Source organism: Grampus griseus, assembly GCF_964374135.1.
Source record: "Grampus griseus genome assembly, chromosome: 6".
Classification (NCBI taxonomy): Eukaryota; Metazoa; Chordata; class Mammalia; order Artiodactyla; family Delphinidae; genus Grampus; species Grampus griseus.
The window spans coordinates 33,361,432-33,382,830 of NC_139000.1; the positions used below are offsets into that span (position 1 = coordinate 33,361,432).

Sequence of the window (21,399 nt, forward strand, 5' to 3'; positions counted from 1 at the left end):
TGCAGGGCCCCAGAAGGCAGAGCCAAGACCAGTGGGAGCAGTTCTGGCGACACGGATTTCAGCATAGGAAGGGGAAGATCATGCACCTTTCAGTCTGACCTAAGCAAAACTTCACTGGGCTTCCGTAGAGGGTAGTGAGTGTCTCATCACCAGAGGTGTGCAAAGAAAGGCTGGACAAGCTTTTGGCAGGGACTGCACACTAAGGAAGGGAAGTGAAAGAAGATGCTTGAGTCTCCTCAAGCCCAAAGATTGTATGATTCTACAAACTAGAATAATGTGGCCTAAAAAGACTTCTGTTTGTTGCTAATGGGTGTGTGTGAGATGAGTTGAGAACAGCTTTATAGTTATGATGAATTGGAGCATCATGTTCACCTTGGAAACCCCATCACTGGTGCAGAGGAGAAAGCACTGGCAGGGAAGAGGAAACTGACCCAGAAAAGGAGCCCCTGTAGAGTAAAGAAGGGTCATGCACGCTCTCCCAGCCCGTTGCGGCCCGGGGATTCCAACGCACGGGCAGCAGTGGCAGCAGCACCAATTACAACACCCTATTTTGGAACAGTCTTCGCAACACTGTGCTTTTGGGGTTCCCAATACACTTGCCTCCTTGAATGGCAACAGGCAAATGAAATGGATGCATTGTTCCCGCATGCGTTACCAGGGGCGCGTGTCTCGGCTTTGTGGTCCCGTGGCTTACCGTGCTCTGGCTCGACGCTCAGAACAACCCACAAAGCAGGCGACTCTAGCACTTCTCAGAAGAGAACCTGGGGCTCAGAGTGAACGTGTGACAGACCTGGGCCAGACCCTCACCCAGAGGCAAGGAAGGTGGCTGTCCATTACACCAGGGCACTGTGGGGTCGCTCCGCTTGCTGCCTTTAGCTGCCGGCAAACGTAAAATCTGAGATGCAGGAGGGAACAGGAGAGGGAATGCTGGAGGCTCGTCCAGGCAGCCACCTTCCTTTCTTTGGTGAGCTGGGACTCCCAGAATTATCCAGAGTTCCAGGGAGGAGCACAAACAACGGAGGACCCTGGGCTGGGAGTCAGGATCCCTGGGCTCAAGTGCTGTGTGGCCCTGGGTGAGTTACGGTCTATTCCTGGGCTCAGGGTTCTATGCAAAATGGCAGTGAGGCTAAACTTCTAGCGTTAGGCAGATCTGGTGACACTGGAAAGCATAAACTCGAGAGTCGTGCACAGCAGCAGTGGAGTATAGTAGCGCTCTCCAGGTTCCCAATGCTCCAGCTTCCCGATTTAGAGCATCTTTGCACCCTAGTTCTGTTACCTCCCGTTCACACCAAGCTGGCCTTGGACTTGACAGCAGGGAGTCTCCGTGAACCACCAGCCAGGTTGTGCCCTGAGTTAGCAGCAGACCCCTGTGAAAGGGTGATAAGAGACAGGTATGGGCATGGCCAGGCCAGGGCTGAGCAGGGCCAGCTCAGCTGCCTTAGGTCCAAAGGCTGGGCAGGAGAGAGGCCAGCCTGGCCAAGGACTGAGCTGGGCAGCTTGAGCAGGGCCCTGGGAGCTCCATTCACTTCTGGAGGCCACAGATCTCATCCCAGGCCAGGGAGAATTACCCACACAAGGAGGCCCTTTGGCTTGGGGGTTGCTGCAGGATGTTGGGGGGCGGGCTTCAGCAGGCATTCCCAGGCCAGGCTGAAAGTATGGGGTAAGCGAGCTGCCTTGGGCCAGCTCAGGGCCAGGACCAAGTCTAGCTTAAGGTCGGGCTTCCCATCCTTTTCCACATCGTGGTGCACATAGGAAGCAATATTCTCATAGGACCAGGGTGACCACAGAGGCTGCTTGTGGCTGGAGGTGACTGGCCCCACCCCTGTGCCCCGAGACAGAGGAGAGCACCGTCCTGGGGCTTTGTAATCCATTAGTGGCACACCAGTGACCAGGCACCCTTTTGGGTAGCTCTGGATTTGTGTCTAAAGCAAAGGTTTGGGAAGTTAGGCAGACCTGGGTTCAAGTCACTGAATGCCTGTGTAACCTTGAGCCCGTGATTCGGTCTCTCCAAGCCTTATCCAGCATCCCCTAAAATGGGGGTTGTACTAGGGCTCACTCCTGTGGCGACAGTTTAGAGGAAGCGGGACAGTGTTTATGACACGCTTAGCCCAGAATCCGGCACGCAGTGAGCAGTCGGCACATGTCGGGGGACAGAGGAAGTACAAGTGGTGGAGGGGATGGCGCGACAGGTAGAGGAGAGGAAGTCCAACACAGTTATCTCTACTTGGAGGCCACACCCCTCCCCAAAGAGAGAGGCAGGAAGCACAGGGGGCCTTGGATGGGCAGACTTGGGGTGAGAGGACCTAGGAAGATTTCAAAGATGGAGGAATGGGGTGAAGGGAGGGCATCCCAGGACAAGGAAATGGCTCAGAAAAGGACCAGGAGGGAGATTATGGGACTGGGCTGTGGATGAGGTGACAGGAGTCAGGGCTGGACAGATATGCCAGGGCTGATCGCAGAGGGTCACGATGCCGGGTTCGTGGGTCCAGGTGACTTTCCTGCGACTTGAGGAGCCGTTGAAGCTCTCTGAACGTGGGATTAGCTTTGTGTGGAAGATCACTCTGGAGGAGGAGCTGGGGGGGAGGGGTAAGGACAGGTAAGGAGGTCCTGGGAGGCGGCCCAGAATCCAGTCTGACTTGGGTGGATGTGGGGCAGCTCTCTGAGCTAGCAAACCAGGGGGGGGAACGGAAGGTCTAAGTGAGAAAGTGATGCGTTCAGACTGGGAAAGGTTAAGTAGGAGGGGCCGGGGCACCGATCAGCAGGCAGAGGGCGTGAGTGCAGGGAGCTGAGAGAGCACAGCGGAGGAGGGCAAAGACCCAAAGAACCGGGAGAGGACAGGGCCTGGAAGTGAGAGTCAGGTGGCCTCGGGGAGCAGAGGACTAAACAGGGCCCTGTGCCCGTGGCTCTAGGAGGTCTCAGAGCCCACGGGGAGCACTGCAGTGGTTTGGAGGTGAGTGGTGGGAGGTAGAGAACGTAGACGGGGTACAGGCACCCTCTTCAGAGAACTCCACTGAAGGGCCAGAGAAAGGGGCCAAATGGCTTGAGAAGCAGAAAGCGGTACGGAGCTTTGGACCAGGCTGGGGCAGGGCAGGGGGTGGGGGGAGGTGGGGTAACTCGCAGCAGAGGAGCGATCAGGAAGTGCTGGGGGGCTTCTGCCCTCATCATTTATCAGTTAGTGCGAGGGACAAACCGAGTGACTGTTGCCTTATTAAGCTCTCTTGTTTTTGTTTGTTCTCAGGGCTTAGTTTACGGCATCTCAGTCTTACTGTACCGTGTTGGCATCTGAGGAACACAGGTTTCCCTTCTCTTCTGTTCTCGTCTGTCTGCTCTCCTTTCATTGTTCTACTCACCCCTGCCCCCCGTCCCCCACCCCTGGCTGAAGCCCAGACACCCAGCTATGGGGGGTCAGGCAGGTCCCAGGACCACAAGAAGAAAGCGCGGTTCTGCTCTCAGGGTAGAGGCCATGCAGGCACAAGTGGCTCTCACGCGCACCCTGGGAAACGTGGTCGGCCCCGCCAGGCGGAGCATGAGGGCTCCAGGCCTCCTGGTCCTGCCGAGCGCAGGTGCTAGCCAGACCCCAGGCAGCTGAGCCAGGGTGTGTGCTTCCCGTCTGGGGTTGCCACCGCAGAGTCGCCAGATGTTGGCACTCAGAGGGAAGGGGCTTGCCTGCCCATGGTTGGCCCACAGACCTTTCTACTCAGTAACGCTGCTTCTACAAAAATCAGGTGATCACAGGAATAGTTAACCCACATTTCTACATATTCCAGTGTTGGCTGGGCCCTTGTGGGCCTTGAGATTCGGGAAGAACTGCCTCAACCCCCAAGGTGGGGAGGTCTGAGGACATCGCGAGCCTGCTAGAGATTTAGGCACAGTCCAGCTCCTGGTTCACAGATGCAGTCTCTCTTCTACCCACAGCACCTCAGGGCAAGTCTCAGGCCCTTTGCCAGGTTCACCAGCGTTTCTCTCTCACCCATCAAACATGTCCTGAATTTTAGTAGAACTTCCTGAAGGTGCAGAAGTCTGCGGGGAAGGAACATGCGGCCCAGCCAGCTTCCCTCCTCCTTACTCCTCTCTCAGAAGCAACCAAATCTGTCTTGGCTCCCGGGGTGGATTTGGCCTCCTCTGAACACTTGGTGCCCATGGCACTCACCTTCCCAGAGCTGGCGCTTTCCACAAAACTCGCGGCTCCCCCGAGGGAAATTCTCATCAGCTGCTAAGACAGCAGTGATTTCTCCAACACTGAAGTACAGCTGTCCTCACCCACATCAACTGCTTTCAATCACCTCTCTCTCTCCAATTCTTTTACCAACTGAAGAACAGTTGTCACACTGACTTCAGAAACATCCTTAGAATTAAAACGCCTTCCAAGCATTCGCTTGACTCTGGAACAAGGACTGGAGCTGTGCTGGCCAGGCGGCCCAGATGAGGGAGGGTGGCAGACACGCCCGGCTCACGAGCAGTGACGCACACAGACAGGCCCTGTGCTGCCGAGTGTCTCATTTCCAAAAGAAGCCAGAAATCTGGGTGTTCATGTGGAATCACCTGAGGTTTAACTACTACCTGTGAAGTCTAAAAACGTTAAAACACCGTATAGGTGAAGTAACACACCTTTGGCCCTGCACACTACCCGAGGGGCACGAGTTTCTCTCTGCTCTAGAGCCGAGGGAAGACTCCCCACCCTGGTGCCCAGCCGTTCCCTGGTGACTGTCTGTTGAGGAGTGCGGAGCTGCCTCCCTGTCCCCAGTCGCCAGGCCATCGTTTCATTGGGGAAGTGCCTGTTCGGGCCCTGGTCGTCTCTCATTGCTCAGCGCGGGTCAGGCTCGCTGAGCAGTGCATGATGCCCCCGCCTCGTGCCAGGCAGGCAGTGTAGACCACACAGCTGACGCCTGGGAGGCAGCAGTGCCGTCACCCATTCACAGTGTGCCTTGTGGAAGCCCCCCCATGAGCAAGCACCTTCTGGCTTCGGGTTCAGCGGCAGATACCCAGGAGCTCTTCCTGCTCCAGTCTTGCCCCCAGAAGCCTCAGACATAGGCCCACGGAGAGCAGGGGCACCCCTGAAGGCCCACCTCCATGGGGAGGGGAACAGAGCCAAGCCACAGAAGCGGAGATGCCCCCACCTGCTTTGCAGGAAAGAGGTCTGGCTTAGCTTTGCCTCTGACTTGCTGTGTCGCCTTAAGCAAATCTCTTGTCCTCTCTGAGCCTCAGTTTCCTCACCTGTAACATGGGTATAAAATTCCTGGCTTCTAAGGTCAAAATCAAAGAGAGATCCTAGTATGAATGCATTTATGAGCTGCAAAGGGCTAGAATGTTAGGGCCTATTATTGCACTTGTCAGCCCTTAACTTCCCCAAGACAGTCCTCACCCCAGCTATGACCCTTACACAGCCACAGAATTTCCTGCCAGATTCCAAGGTCAAACTCAGGATGTCTCTCTGAACAGGACCAGGCAGGGGTGCTGGCCCACTGGCATCCTAATGCTGAGCCCGGGCTCCTTGCCCTCCTCAGCCAGGTCCCAGCCACCTCCCCTACCTCATCTCCCCTCTGCCAAGTGGGACTCCGTGAGGGATGTGGCCAGTGTGGACAGGGTGAGCGGCTCTGGGCCCCATGCCTGCTGTTCTAGAAGCTGCCCCAGTACACCTGAGCAAGGGTGCATAGTACCAGCAGATTGAATAAGTCCAAAAGCCAGAGGTTGGCCCTCAGGCCAGCTCCAGGGGGCTGACTTGGCCACGTCTGGCACCTGGGAAGGGTAAGTCCCGATAAAGGTTGGCTGGCTCCCCCTGTGACAACCCGTAGCATGGTCCAGCGCACAGGGCATGGGACCGAGGTCAGGACACCTGCATCTGTGTCTCTAATCAGTCACCCACTTGCTATGAGTCCTTTTCTGGGCCTCAGTTTCTCTGTCTGTAGAAAGAGGAACTGGACTAGAGCATAATCCCCTTAGTGTTTAGAAGCGGGGAGCCAGGGGAGAGGGACTTTGGCTGACACGGTGACTAGAGGGCATTCCTGGCATTTAGTGCCCAGGCGCCAGGGGTTCTGAGTGCCCTGCACTGAACAGGACAGTCCCTCACAACAGAGAATCACACGCCCTCCAAAGAAAATAGCTGCCGGAAGTTCCCCCGTAGAGAAACCCTTGTGGGTGATCTCACAGGTCCCTTCCCGATTTGGGATTCTGAAAAAAATTCACCCAAACTCGTAATCAAACAGTCTAACAAGAAAATCTTACCCTGAAGTGACAGCTTAGAGCTTGGCTGCCTGGAGATGTGGAGCTGCTGCTGTGGAGATAAGCAGCCAGCCCGGAGGGATCCGGAAGGTCCTCCCAGCTCCAGGGCTCTGTGACTCCCTGCGCGGGGAGATAACGATGATGGTTCACATATAAGGAGTGGGCCTTCGAGTCTCAGGAGCCTGCTGAACTCACTAGTCACCTCTTCTGATCATCTTGCCAAACCTGGGAGGTTGCAGGTGAGGAAATCTTGGCTCGGAAAGGCTTAGAGATGTGTTCAAAGTCACACAGCCGGCAAGTGATGGACTTGGGATCTGAACCCAGGGGCCTTTCTCTCCCTGCCAGGTTTCCTTGATGGGACCACCCCCCATCTTCCCCCCAAAAAGAGGCAGTGTTGACTCACATGCCTTCCCAGGAAAAGAGAAGCATCTCAAGACTCTGAAATGCAGCCCAGAGAGGTCAGACATGCTCCCTCCTCTCCGTACCACACACACTCAAACTCACATTTATATACTCACCCCCAGTAGAAAAATCTACCAGTTCTACCAGATATTTCAAAAATCAGCTTTGAAATTTAAAAAAAAAGAGGGAGAAAGCCAGCTTCTGGGAGCTGGTCAGAAGGTGGAAGACACCCCCTCCTTCAAAGAAGCACTAGCCAGGTGGTGCTTGGGAACCTGAGCTACCCACAGCAGTGGCAGCCTAAGAGGTCCGAGGGACCAGAGCCAAGAGCCCTGTGATCACAGGGGAAGCTCGTGGCACCCTTCATGCCCACCACCGGACTCCTCACCCTCCCCACTCAGGGTCTGAACACACAGACACGCTGTGTCAAGCCTGTCCTTGTGCTTAGCTGTCACTCTGTGTCAGAGGCGTGCAAATGACAAAAGGAGTATACATTCTTTTTTATTTATTGAAGTATAGTTGATTTACAATATTGTGTTAATTACTGCTCTACAGCAAAGTGAGTCAGTTATACGTATATATACATTCTTTTTTTTAATATACTTTTCCATTATGGTTTATCATAGGATATTGAATATAGTTCTCTGTGCTATACAGTAGGACCTTGTAGTTTACCCATCCTATACATAAAAGCTCACATCTGCTGACCCCAACCTCCCACTCCATCCCTCCCCCACCCCCTAGGCAACCACCAGTCTGTTCTCTATGTCTGAGTCTGTTTTTGTTTTATAGATAGGTTCATTTCTGCCATATTTTAGATTCTACATCTAAGCAATATCATATGGTAGCTGTCTTTCTCTTTCTGACTGACTTCATTTGGTACGATGATCTCTAGTTGCATCCATGTTGCTGCAAATGGCATTATTTCATTCTTTTTTATAGCTGAGTAGTATTCCATTGTATATATGTACCACACCTTCTTTACCCATTCATCTGTTGGTGGACATTTAGGTTGTTTCCATGTTTTGGCTACTTGAATAGTGCTGCTATGAACATAGGGATGCATGTTTCTTTTTGAATTATAGTTTTATCCAGGTATATATATATGCCCAGGAGTGGGACTGCTGGATCATATAGTAATTCTATTTTTAGTTTTCTGAGGAACCTCCATACTGTTTTCCACAGTGGCTGCACCAACTTACATTCCCACCAACAATGTAGGAGGGTTCCCTTTTCAAGGAGTCTGCATTCTTAACCAGAGATCTGCTAAGCTGAGGACCAAATGTCACCCTATTGCTTAAGATCCTTTAAGGCCTTGCTGTCCAAAGGGCAGTCCGTGGACCAGCAGCTTCAAGCATCCCCTAGGAGCTGCTTAGAAATACAGCATCCCGGGGCCCACCCAGACCTACTGACCCATCTGCATTTTAACAAGCCCCCCAGGTGGTTTGTGTGCAGATTATGGAGTGAGGAGCAGCGCTGGCCCCCTCACTTATTGCACTCCAGCCACACTGGCCTCCTTTTGGTTCCTAAAATATGCCAAAGTCTTTGCCATTTCAGGTCCTGCCTGGTTGCTGTTCCCTCTCCTAGGAATGCTCTCCCCCGAGGTTTTCACATGGCTCGTCTTCCCACCATTCAGGTCCCAGATTAATGTCGCCACTTCAGAAGAGCCTTCCCAGACTACCTGGTCTGAAGTAGGTCCTCTGGCTAGTAGCCCTCAGAATGCCTTGTTGTTCTCTTTACGAACACTTATCACCCCCTCTACTCATAGCTGTGCCATATGGTTTGTCAACCTCCTGTGCCCTCCACTGGAATGCACGCTCCAGGATGACAAGCATCCTACGGGTCTTATACACCCGGACCCCAGCATCAAGCACAGTGCACGGCACACAGCAGGCACATGAGAAATACTGATCAAGTCAATTCTGAATGACTGAATGCAGGACAAATACAGTCGTGAAATGTAAGACAAATATAGTCATCCCTCAGTTATTCAGGCTTACATTAACTATACTGTAAATTAACTCATAGGCTCATTTGCAGATGGGAAACTGAAGTCAACAAAAGGGCAAGGACTTGCCCAAGGTCACCCAGTAAGTCTATAACAGGACCCAGCCCTTTGACCTTTCAGGCCTCAATGTTTCAAGCCATGCCCAGACCCTTGCTGGTCCATTTGCGCAGCCTGACAAAGCCGGATGTTTGTAGGGGCAACTGACCTAAACTGTGAATAGTTGCATCATGCGGAGGGACTCTCAGGCCAGCTGCTCCCCTTTCGCTGCACAGATGGGGGAGGCTTTCCCGGGCAGCGTCTGCCTGCCTCCCGCTGAGCAGCAGCTAGACCAGGAGTCAGGTGTGAGTACTTGCAGCCTCCGGCCATTGCAGACAGCTTGATTTCATGCAGCACCAAAGCATAGCCTTTGCAGAGCTCCGGGGGCTTCAGGGAGGCCTCTATTGACTGTTTAGCAATTAAGTCATTCCTCCCATGAGCAGCACCTCACAATTTACAGAGCAGGTATTATACCCACTGTCTCCTTGGAATATGAAGCAGGGCAGTTGGGGGATGCATGTGGTGAGGAAGGAATGAACATTGGTTTGGGAATCAAACAAATCTCAGCTCTGACACTAGCTGGAGATTTAGGGCAAGTTACTTAACTTCTCTGTGCCTTAGTCTCCTCATCTGTAAAATGAGGTTAACACCTTGATAGATTCTTTTTTTTTTTCTCATTTTTGGCTGCATTGGGTCTTCGTTGCTGCATGCAGGCTTTCTCTAGTTGCGGCAAGCGGGGGCTACTCTTCGTTGCAGTGCGCGGGCTTCCCATTGTGGTGGCTTCTCTAGTTGTGAAGCATGGGCTCTAGGTACGCAGGCTTCAGTAGTTGCAACACGTGGGCTCAGTAGTTGTGGCTCTCAGGCTGTAGAGCGCAGGCTCAGTAGTTGTGGCGCATGGGCTTACTTGCTCCGCGGCATGTGGGATCTTCCTGGACCAGGGCTTGAACCCGTGTCATCTGCACTGGCAGGCGGATTCTTAACCACTGTGCTGCCAGGGAAGTCCAACCTTGTTAGATTCTTATGAGGCTTCAACAAGATAACGTGTGTAGAGCTCACAGCTTTGCAACTAGCACATTATTGTCACTCATGACAAGGCAGCTCTTGGTGTTCTTAGGGTGGCTGTTACTTGCTGAGGCCAGCCCATTCCCCCTCTGAGGTCATCTCTCATGGAGCCGTCCTGATCTTACTAGGATGGAAGACCCATGAGGACAGGGCTCTTGTCAGCCCTGGCTATTGCTGCCTTCCCCATGCCCAGAACAGTACCTGGCAGATGGTAGTGCTTGATAGTTATGGAATGAATGAATGAATGAATGATTACTTAGGTAATTGCCCAAGTGAGCAACAAATAAGGAAGGAAAATAAAGAAGAGAAAAAAGCAAGCTGAAAGTTCTTGTAAGCCAGTTATCCAGGGCAAGGGAAACATTCTTAGGCCAGTGGAAATGCTGTAGTCCACAACTGCACAGAGAACTGGGCCTAAAATCCTGGCTCAGGCCCTGTCAGATCCCAGCATGGCATCTGCAGGGGTCAGTGCCTTGTGCTCACTGGCGCCGGGCTGTGTGGCCAGCCCACACTAGGAACAGGGGGAGTGCCATGGCCAGGTACAGCCTGGGCCCTCTGGCCCCTCCTTCCCCACAGCTCCCCACACCTCCCCCCTACTCTGCTTCACCTGCTGCCCTGGGTGGGGGGTGGAGTGGTGGTCCTCCAAAGTGCCTAAAGTCTGGCCTCATTTAAGGCCAGTGAGTGCCTTCTAGAGTAGCACAGGATGCTGCTGACGGCTTCGACACTTGCAGCCCCACGGAGCCACAGAAGCAGCTCTGTGTCCCCAGCAGAGGGTGATCCACAGCTGCCGGGTGGACTCTCCACACGGTTCTTTGGTGCCCTCTAGTGGTCCTCTGGTGCACGACAACGATGCCAAGTAAGGGCTCAGGTTTCCTGCCCTCTCCCATTGCCTGGTCAGGCATCTCTCCCCATGGGTGTGACTGCTCAGAGCACTCTGAACTCCAGTCCCAGGCACAATGGATCATACAAGAAAAGGCATGGCTCTTACAGTTTGCTTTGAGATTCAATGCAGGGCTCATTTGACTTTATTCAGACTCCCCATCCCCCAGCCTCATGAGTACATAAACTTCATCACTCATAAAACCACCTGAATCACTGCCACTCTGTGTCCAGTGTTCACAGCCCTGGGGCTGTGTGAAAGTGACGTTGATGACTGGGAGGTTTTTATGGCTTGTTTCCGGATCAGTGCCTATGTACTGGGAGATGGAGTAGAAGCATCTCTGCTCACCCTTGGGATCATGACTTCTCTGAACTCTGGGCAGGCCCTTGTTTTTTTGCTGCCCTTCCACCTCTGCAGGCGAGGCCGTGCTCAAGCTTAACGAGATAAATGGGGTACTGAAAGACCAGATATAAGAATTGGGATTTCAGGATTCGAAGAGGTCAGAGCAGACCAGGATGGAGGTTATGAGGAGGAGAGGGCTACGAATGAGGTAAAAGGTAACCAGGCTGGAATGTCAGCTGCAGAAGCGAGAAGACAGAGCTAGCAGCAGTTCCACAAAAACTACCTATGGGGTCTTAATCAACCGTAAGGAACATATGAATCACCAATGAAAGGCAGTTATTTAGAAAGGCAAGGAGATCTGAAGCAAGGGTGCTTAGTACCACCTGAAGTATTGAGCTCAATTCTAGGTTTTCAGATCAATAGTAAACTCGAGCAGTTCAGGAGGACCAGGTCGACTAGTGGGTATGTACCTTCACTGCAGATCTTCCCCTCATGAGGAAGAGTGTGCAGACTTAAGGAGAGAATTTGATACCATTCTGAGGATCCCCGGAGGAAAGACGAGGATCAATGGTGGACGTATAAGAGGAGAAGGTTCTGGTTCAATGAAAGAAAAACTGCAACCATCTCACCGAGAGTGGGAAGGAGGGGACTCTGTCACTGGAGGTATATAAGCCAGGCAATCATTGTTAGCTTCCCATGAACAGAGTTTTCATTACATTGAACAATGGGGTATGACAGAATCAGTCCTCTCTACAAAGAGAATATAAGAGTTCATCATAAATGACTGCCTTTCATTGTAGAACAACAGACACTATCATCATTAATGGATTTGCTGTTCGTGCATGGCCGTAATGGGCCTGTGCTACTGCGTTCTGAGGTCTACTTAGTTGTCAGACATTGGAGGAAACCAAATTACGCCACTAAGTCACTGTTGACCTTGGGACCAAGTCCTTTCTCAGTCTCCTCAATTACACAATGAAAGGACATCAGGAAACCCCCACCACTCTTAGAATCCAGCTCAGCTCCTGGGTCAGTAGCAGTGGAGGGGAAATCTCTAGCCTTGGCAACTCTATGGTTCCTGGGGATCACCTTTCCCTGGGGTGTCTCTCACAAATACCCACTGCCACCACTGCAGAGGGCCCTGTAGCACTCCAGCCTGTGTGTGTACTCAACGATCATGGAACCAAAGAGGCTAACCTAAGGCTTTCTGTGGCTTGGGACAAAGAAAGGGAAATCCAGCCTGAGCGAGCATGCAACTGGATGATCTAGTCATAAAATGGCCTGAGCCCTCCGGCTCCACCCCTCCCAGCCCCTCCTGTATCCATATGGGAGCACCATCTTTCCCCAACTCACAGGTACCCAGGCAATGGCATGCCTTGAAGGTCAGGCCTAGTGAGCAGGGCTAAAGAGAAATAGGGTTTCCATCCCCCATGTGCTTAAAGCCTGCCTTTCACATCCCTGGATCCCACCAATGTGCCCCTTCTTCCTAGTGACTGACCCTGGGCATGCCTACCCCTTACCCTCAGGAGTGTGGCTTTACCCTGGGCCTTAAGAGGCAACATCCAGAACAGTTCTTTGATGAGATACCTTCGGTGGGATCTGTGCTAAAGACAGATTTGCAAGGACATCTTCAACTTAGTAAATTTGTTGTTGGTAGTGTATGGATGTAGCAATTTTGAAACTATTTTGTGTCTATTATAGAATTGAGAAAATGAGTGAATACCTTGATGTTAGAAACCAGGGATCTCACTGTAAGAGAATAAAGATGCAAATATGGAATGGGGGAGAGCAAGCAAGAACACTGTGGTGTTGGGTTTTATTTATATCTATAGATAGATGATAAAGAGATAGAATGATGGTAGATGGATGGGTAGATAGATAGGTAAAGGGGCCTAGAAGTAATGATACCCTAGGAACAGTGAGCACATCAGTGCCCAGATTTCGGTTTCTAAATACTATTCTCTGCTACAAAGAACCAGGACTCCTCAGAGAAATGGCTGATTCCAAGACTAGGGCAAGGAAGATACAAGGAGAGCCTGGAACCTCTTGTGTCAAGAGGTAGAAAAGTGCTCAAAAAAATTATGGGAGGGAGGGAGACGCAAGAGGGAAGAGATATGGGAACATATGTATATGTATAACTGATTCACTTTGTTATAAAGCAGAAACTAACACACCATCGTAAAGCAATTATACTCCAATAAAGATGTAAAAAGTAAAATAAAATAAAATTATGGGGACATGCATGTTGAAAAAACACAGGAGACAGCATGAGGGGGTTTCCTACTAGCCAAATCTGGAAAATTTTGAACAAAATGAATAGTAGTAGTAATGGATTATAAGACACTGAATCTAAAAGGATCCCATAAGTCTATACTGATATACATAAATGAGTGGGAGGAAAGATCTTGTTTACAATATATTGCCAAGTATTTAAATGGAATGTTAGTTAGAAAATCACCATTTTGCAGCCACCAAAGTAATATGACTCAGATAGGAATCATCAATGGAAGCTGCAAGCACTGAGTTAATGTTTGTGGGGGAACAGGATACCCACACAGTCTCAAAGTATCTCCCACAGATTATTTATTAATTACAAGAGGGAACTGGTATGTTTGAAGTGGAGAGATCTGGCTGACATCACCTCAACCAGATGATCAAAAACATCACCAATAATGGGACAAAGTGCCATCAAATGCCCCTGATGTGAAACACTGAGGAGGTGAGAACATCACTTACATAGAATTCCTGCCAAGAATACATAACCTGAATTCAGTCACGAAAACACATTCAGACAAACCCAAACTGAAGGACATTCTACAAAATAAATGGCCTGAAATATCAATGACATAACAGACTGAAGTAGGCTGAGGTCTTTTTTTTTTAATTGAAGTGTAGTTGATTTACCATGTTATGCCCATCTCTGCTGTGCAGCAAAGTGACTCAGTTATACACACATACACATGCATTTAAAAAATATTTTTAATTTTTATATTTTCCATTGTGGTTTATCCCAGGAGATTGGATATGGTTCCCTGTGCTATACAGTAGGACCTTGTTCTTATCCATTCTAAATGTAATAGTTTGCATCTACCAACCCCAAACTCCTAGTCCATCCCTCTTCCTCCCTCCCTTCCCCTTGGCAACCCCAAGTCTGATCTCTATGTCTGTGTGTCTATTTCTGTTTCATACATAAGTTCATTTGTGTCATATTTTAGATCCACATATAAGTGATATCATGTGGTATTTGTCTTTCCCTTTCTGACTTCCTTCACTTAGTATGATAATCTCTAGTTGCATCCATGTTGCTGCAAATGGCACTATTTCATTCTTTTTTATGGCTGAGTAGTATTCCATTGTATATATGTACCACATCTTCTTTATCCATTCATCTGTCAATGGACATTTAGGATGTTTCCATGTTTTGCCTATTGTAAATAGTGCTGCTATGAACATAGGGGTGCATGTATCTTTGAATTATAGTTTTTTCCGGGTACATGCCCAGGAGTGGGACTGCTGGATCATATGGTAATTCTATTTTTAGTTTTCTGAGTAACCTCCATACTCTTTTCCATAGTGGCTGCACCAACTGACACTGCCACAAGCAGTGTAGGAGGGTTCCCTTTTCTCCACACCCTCTCCAGCATATGTTACTTGTAGACTTTTTTTTTTTTAATCTTTGGTGGGTCTTTGTTGCTGCACGCAGGCTTTCTCTAGTTGCAGTGAGTGGGGGCTACGCTTCGTTGCGGTGCGCAGGCTTCTCGTTGCAGTGGCTTCTCGTGTTGCAGAGCACGGGCTCTAGGCGCACGGGCTTAGTTGCTCTGAGGCATGTGGGATCTTCCCAGACCAGGGCTCGAACTCGTGTCCCCTGCATTGGCAGATTCTTAACCACTGCGCCACCAGGGAAGCCCCTAGACATTTTAGTGATGGCCATACTGATCGGTGTGAGGTGGCACCTCACTGTAGTTTTGATTTGCATTTCTCTAATAATTAGTGATGTTGAGCATCTTTTCACGTGCCTATTGGCCATCTGTATGTCTTCTTTGGTGAATGTCTGTTTAGGTCTTCTGCCCATTTTTGGATAGGGTTTTTTTTGTTGTTGAGTTGTATGAGCTGTTTGTATATTTTGGAGATTAAGCCCTTGTCAGTCACATCATTTGCAAATACCTTCTCCCAGTCCATAGGTTGTCTTTTTGGTCCCCCCATCCCCACCCAGCAGCATGCAGGATCTTGGTTCTCTGACCAGGGATTGAACCCGCATCCCCTGCAGTGGAAGCACGGAGTCTTAACCACTGGACCACCACAGAAGTCCCTATCTTTTCGGGGGGTTTTTTGTTTGTTGTGTTTTTAAAAATTAATTAATTAATTTTTGGCTGCATTGGGTCTTCGTTGCTGCACACAGGCTTTCTCTAGTTGCAGCGAGCAGGGATACTCTTGTTGCAGCGCACGGGCCTCTCACCGCAGTGGCTTCTCTCGTTTCAGAGCACGGGCTCTAGGCGTGCGGGCTGCAGTAGCTGTGGCTCACCGGCTCTAGAGTGCAGGCTCAGTAGTTGTGGCGCACGGGCTTAGTTTTTCCACGGCATGTGGGATCTTCCCGGACCAGGGCTCAAACCCATGTCCCCTGCATTGGCAGGTGGATTCTTAACCACTGCACCACCAGGGAAATCCCTCTTTTTGTTTTTTTAATGGTTTCCTTTGCTATGCAAAAGCTCTTAAGTTTAATTAGGTCCCATTTATTTTTATTTCTACTGCTTTGGGAGACTGACCTAAGAAAACACTGGTATGATTTATGTCAGAGAATGTTTTGTCTATGTTCTCTTCTAGGAGGTTTATAGTGTCATGTCTAACGTTTAAATCTTAAGCCATTTTGACTTTTTTTGTGTGTGCATGGTGTGAGGGTGTGTTCTAACTTTATTGATTTACATGCGGGCTGTCCAACTTTCACAGCACCACTTGCTGAAGAGACTTTTTCCCATTTTATATTCTTGCCTCCTTTGTCAAAGATTAATTGACTGGGGGAGGGTGGGGGGGAGGGAGGGAGACGCAAGAGGGAAGAGATGTGGGAGCATATGTATGTGTATGACTGATTCACTTTGTTATAGAGCAGAGGCTAACACACCATTGTGAAGCAATTATACTCCTGTAAAGATGTAAAAAATATATATATATATATAAGATCACTATGTTGTACACCTGAGACTAATATAGTACTGTAAGTAAACTATATATAAAAAAAAGATTAATTGACTGTAGGTGTGTGGGTTTATTTCTGGGCTTGGTGAGGTCTTGAGATTGAAGGAGGAAGGGCTGATTCCAAGGCTGACTACAGACATGCTAAGTAAATGCAACGCATGGTCCTGGATTGGGTCTTTAAAGGACGTTATTGGGCCAATTAGCAAAATTTAAAAATAGGTAGTGTATTAGATAATATACTGTATCAATGTTAAATTTCCTGAATTTGGTAGGTATATGTGGTTATATAAGAGAATCTCCTGTTCTTAGGAAAAACATGCTAGATATTTAGGGGTGAAGAAGGGCCAGGATGTCTGCAACTTACTCACAAATAGTTCATTAAAAAAATATACCGGGCTTCCCTGGTGGCGCAGTGGTTGAGAGTCCGCCTGACAAGGCAGGGGACGCGGGTTTGTGTCCTGGTCCGGGAGGATCCCACATGCCGCGGAGCGGCTGGGCCCGTGAGCCACGGCCGCTGAGCCTGCGCGTCTGGAGCCTGTGCTCTGCAATGGGAGAGGCCACAACAGTGAGAAACCCACGTACCGCCAAAATACATATATATATATGTATGTATATATATATATATACACATATATATATATATACATACATATATATATATATATATATACCTACAGTATATATTTTTTCACTCCCTTTTTGTCTTTTTCTCCTCTTGCCACCATCTGGCTGATTCTCTCCTGGAGTTTCTCAGTTCAAATTCCTGAGAGAGAGAACTGTGCTTGGGTTGGATCCTCTCCACCACCCCTCTTTGGGCAGAGCACTTTGCACTAGGAAACCTCATAAGTCCCTGACAAGCCTCAGATTGGCTACCTAAGGTCAGATGCCCACCCCTTGTCCAATCAACTCTGGCCCAGAGTGCATCATGTGGTACATAACACAGCTGCCACCACTGCTCCCTCCATGGAGGTGGTGGGCAAGAAGATCTCCTTCCTTATAGGGTTTGGCAGGCCCCGTGCTTGGTCTAGCCAGTAGACACTATCTCCCAACTACCTGAGTTAATTCCAGAGACACCTGAAGGCCTCCACACCTAACTTTGTGCTTCATTCTCACCCTTACTCTTTTAACAAATGTTATAGAAAGATGCCTGCTCTGGGCCAGGTCTTGTGCTAGGTACTAGGGGCACAGAAGTGACCCAGTCCCTACTCCTGAGCTCTGACTCAAGCTGGAAATGCATGAAGAACTCAGATAACTGAAGGTCAGAGCTGAATCACGACCAACGAACAGAAGGCAGTCAACGCTGGTTGAGGCCCGAGTCCCATGGAACACAGAGATGGGGTCCAAAAGGCCTCCTGGATGGTAGCACTGGCTGTGGCTCATGGGAGGGAAAAGGGCTATGAAACAGGGACCTGGCTGCTGGGAGGGTGCCCAGTGCCATCCCTGGGTTTCTGTTTTCTCTTCGCACAGCCGGACCCGGCAGGACGGGACATCTCCATCCGCCCTCTCCTAGAGCACTGTGAGAACACCCACATGACCATCTGGCTTGGCATCGTCTATGCCTATAAGGGGCTTCTCATGGTAGGTGCAGAGCGGGAGGCAGAGTGGGGGAAATGCTTCTCTGCCAGAGCTCTCTCTCCTAAGCGCCTCCATCAACATAAAAATAAACAGAGCCCCCAGGACTAAGCACTGGCTCTTTGCCAGTCTCGGTGCCTGGCACGTGTCATTTCAATCCCACAACCATCACATGAGATAGGTACAAATAATGTCCCCATTTCACTGTGAGTGTGCCTCCCAGCTGCTACTGTCCTGCTCCCTGACAGCAGTCTGTTGATACCCAGCGCACATTCACATCCTGTGGGAGATGAGTGGAATCATCTCCATTTGGAGATGGGGGAAATCAGGCTCAGACAAGTTAAATGATTTGCCAAAGGCCGCCTGGTAACCTCCAATTTCCAAACCCAATACTCTTTCCACTCCATTCATCTGTTAAACAAAGATCACATACCAAGCCCACCTCACACGACTGTGGAATTTCAAAGTTAGGAAGGACTTGAAAGGGCAGTCCCACCCGACCTTATTCTGGGTTGACCCCTGAATCTTCTCTTCACATCCTGTGCAAACCATGCCTGCAACTCCACCCTCCTCAGATCCTTCCACAGTGAAGTGAAGCCGCGATCGGCCTCTGTGGCAGAGAGGAGGCACACAGAGCCCCTGTGAGAGCAGGCATCTGGAGCACCCATCCAGCTCTGACGCACATCGCCAAGGGACCCCAGGCAGGCCATTTGGCCTTGCCTAGCCTCTGCTTCTTCCCCTCCAGGATGTGGAAAGCCACACCCAGCTGTAGGATTGAAGGCACCGCACATGAAGGAACCAGCACGAGGCAAACTTTCAACAGCGTGGTTTCCATCCCTCACCCAGTATCTGCTTCCTGGGCTTCTGGTTCCTATTTTAATTGGAATTGAAAATAATAATAAATCAGTCTGTGAGATAACACACTTAAAGGAGAGAAAAACAACTATGGTTGTAAAAAAATACCAATTACAAAATAATTAACTTACTCTTATAATGGATATAACAGTTTACAACATGCTTTCACATCCATCCTCTCATTTCATTTGGACAGAAGCCCTGTGAGATAGTGTAGGCCCTTGGGATGATGTTACATGGTTCATGCAGGTGTTGGATGCCCCAGACTTCAGAGATAAGGCCAGAGGGAAAGGAAGCCTTTGCAGGACAGCCTCCTGGAGGGGCTGGACCACAGCCGAAGCCCCTGCAGCAGTCAGCAGCTGTGGTCAGCTCTCCCTCCTGCCCACACCACCATTCTACCCAGCATTCCATCTGCACTTTCTCTGCAGCCTGCCTTCCCCTCAGACAACACATGATAGCTAAACCCTCAACACCCTACTTTACATCACATTTGACTTCTACCCTATTAATTTCTGTTGGAAATGTATTGGTTAGCAGTAGAGCTGCAAGTGACAGAAAACCCACAATAATAGTAGTTTTTTAAAAAGATAATTGCCTTCTCAGGTAAGCAAAAGGGCTGGTGTGGAGGCTACTAGAATCTGAGTTCCTTGCATCTTGTCTTCCTCATCTTCATCATACAGCTTCCACATCATGGTCTAAGATGACTTTACGATCTAAAATGGCTGCTCAAGCTCCAGCCATCACATTCCACTCCATCGGCTAGGAAGGTGGAAGAGGAACAGCCTTTTCCTCTAAAGACACTTCCCAGAACTTGTACACACCACTTCCACCTACATGGCATTGTCTAGAACCCAGTCATATGCCACACCTAGCTTCAAGGATGGCTAGGAAATGTAGTCTCTCTACTCTGGGTGGCTATGTGCATTGGGGGGTCCCAGACACAGGGGCTCTGCCTGGTTTAACAGAAAAAAAACTAGCCTTAACTTCTAGAGACACAGTCCACTGTTGCCACCATATTGCTCTGTGGCCTTGGGCAAGCCCCTTCCTCTCTTCTGGGCCTTCAGGTTCTCTGTAGAGGGAGGGCATATGGTTGAGATTGTGTCTGAAGTTCTTTCCCACTGTGGCCTCCTGTGGGTCTGTGTGTGAACCAGTGGTGGAGGTGAAGGAGGACCAGACAGTGTAACACCCCAGTCTGCATTTCCTTGGCAGGACTCAACCCAGGGCCACAAGTGGAGACAGATTGTGGAGACAGATTATCCACAAGACCTGGCCAGCAGCAAACCCCCAGCCTCCCTCCCCCCAAGCCCCCACTTCAGAGTAGTGGGGAGGAACAGAATAACCCTTAGTACAGTAGCTTCTCAGAACGGGGGTGTATGCCGCCACGTGGTAATGACCGTCTCCCTTTTCTGTTCACCGTTCCAGTTGTTCGGTTGTTTCTTAGCTTGGGAGACCCGAAACGTCAGCATCCCCGCACTCAATGACAGCAAGTACATTGGGATGAGCGTCTACAACGTGGGGATCATGTGCATCATCGGGGCTGCCGTCTCCTTCCTGACCCGGGACCAGCCTAACGTGCAGTTCTGCATTGTGGCCCTGGTCATCATCTTCTGCAGCACCATCACCCTCTGCCTGGTGTTTGTGCCAAAGGTACGGGGCAGGTGCCAGCAATCCCCCCGCCCTCACCACCCTGGCGTCTGGCCTCTGACTCCATCACAAGGGCATTGCTGTGTTTCTCTCACTTTCTACAAGTTTTATACACTTTTTTTTTTTAAATGATGAACACAATTCACATCACAGAAAGTTTGGAAAATGCAGAAAAGCAAAAAACCAGATTTTTCAGAAATCTCACAGTCCTGCCACCCGAAAATAATCACTGTTAATATTTTGGTTTGGTTTTTTACTGTTAATATTTTTGATGTGTTTCCTTCCAGCTTCTTTTTTAATGGTTTAGGGCACTGATGCTTTTTCAGATATAGCTGTAATTATAGCACACTTTGCAATTTGCCTTTTTGACTTAACTTTTGCCCTTTGTATCTTCCCACATTCATAACCATTGTTGAGGGGACGTTCCATAATTTACTCAACCACTTGATCCCTTACTGGTGAGCATTACAGTTGTTTGAAGATTTTTTATATTATAAATGAACTTTTCTACATAATACATTTTCCTTGTTTCCAATTATTCCCTTAAGGTAGAGTCACAGAATTAGTATTAGTGGGTCAAAAGGAATAACCATTTTTAACAACCACTTATGTTTTTCATTTGTCTGAAGGGCTGACCTGAGAGATATTTTCCAAACATTATCCTACCCAGCAGTGGGCAGGTGAATCAGAGGCCTTGACCCCTGCAGTAGGCTGATCTGTGTAGAGGAAAACCTGACCTTGGTGGGTCTCAAGAGTAAAAGCAGCAGCAGGAAACAGAGGTAGTTGAGAAATCACTGACCCAAGTTAGGGAGTGTCTGCCTTAGAGAAAGGGGAGAGGAGAGATCACTGGGGGTCCCATGGCTCCTCCAGCTTCCTGGGCGCCCAGTCACTCCCTAAGCAGTGTCAGCTCTGCTCTAGAACACCTCTGTCATACACTCCCTCCTTTAGTAGTCAACACTTTCCCAGGCTCCAGGCTCACACCACAGCTTCTCTGCCTGCATTCTGACTTCCTCTCCACCCTGTGAAAGATGCCAGATGATTCTAAGCCCAGCTCTGACGGGGTCACTCTGCTTTGTCACCACCCCTGATAGCTCCTCATTGCCTTCCTGGCTCCAGGATCAAGTCCCCGACACTGGGCTGGCTTTCAGGACCATTGGATCTCCTTGTCTCCCCCAGAGAACTCTGTCCACCATCC

The 21,399-nt window shown here is 49.7% G+C and overlaps 1 protein-coding gene across 1 annotated transcript in view; it reads left to right on the forward strand.

Moving 5' to 3' along the window:
- The window catches only part of GABBR2 (gamma-aminobutyric acid type B receptor subunit 2), a gene marked incomplete at both ends in the record, with an annotated part of 365,749 nt that overhangs the window by 336,257 nt on the left and 8,093 nt on the right, over positions 1 to 21,399 (forward strand). Inside the window, 2 exons of the mRNA XM_082657435.1 lie at positions 17,601 to 17,711; positions 19,983 to 20,207. Of these exons, the coding sequence (XP_082513561.1) occupies positions 17,601 to 17,711; positions 19,983 to 20,207 (336 nt within the window). The remainder of the gene's footprint in view (positions 1 to 17,600; positions 17,712 to 19,982; positions 20,208 to 21,399) is intronic.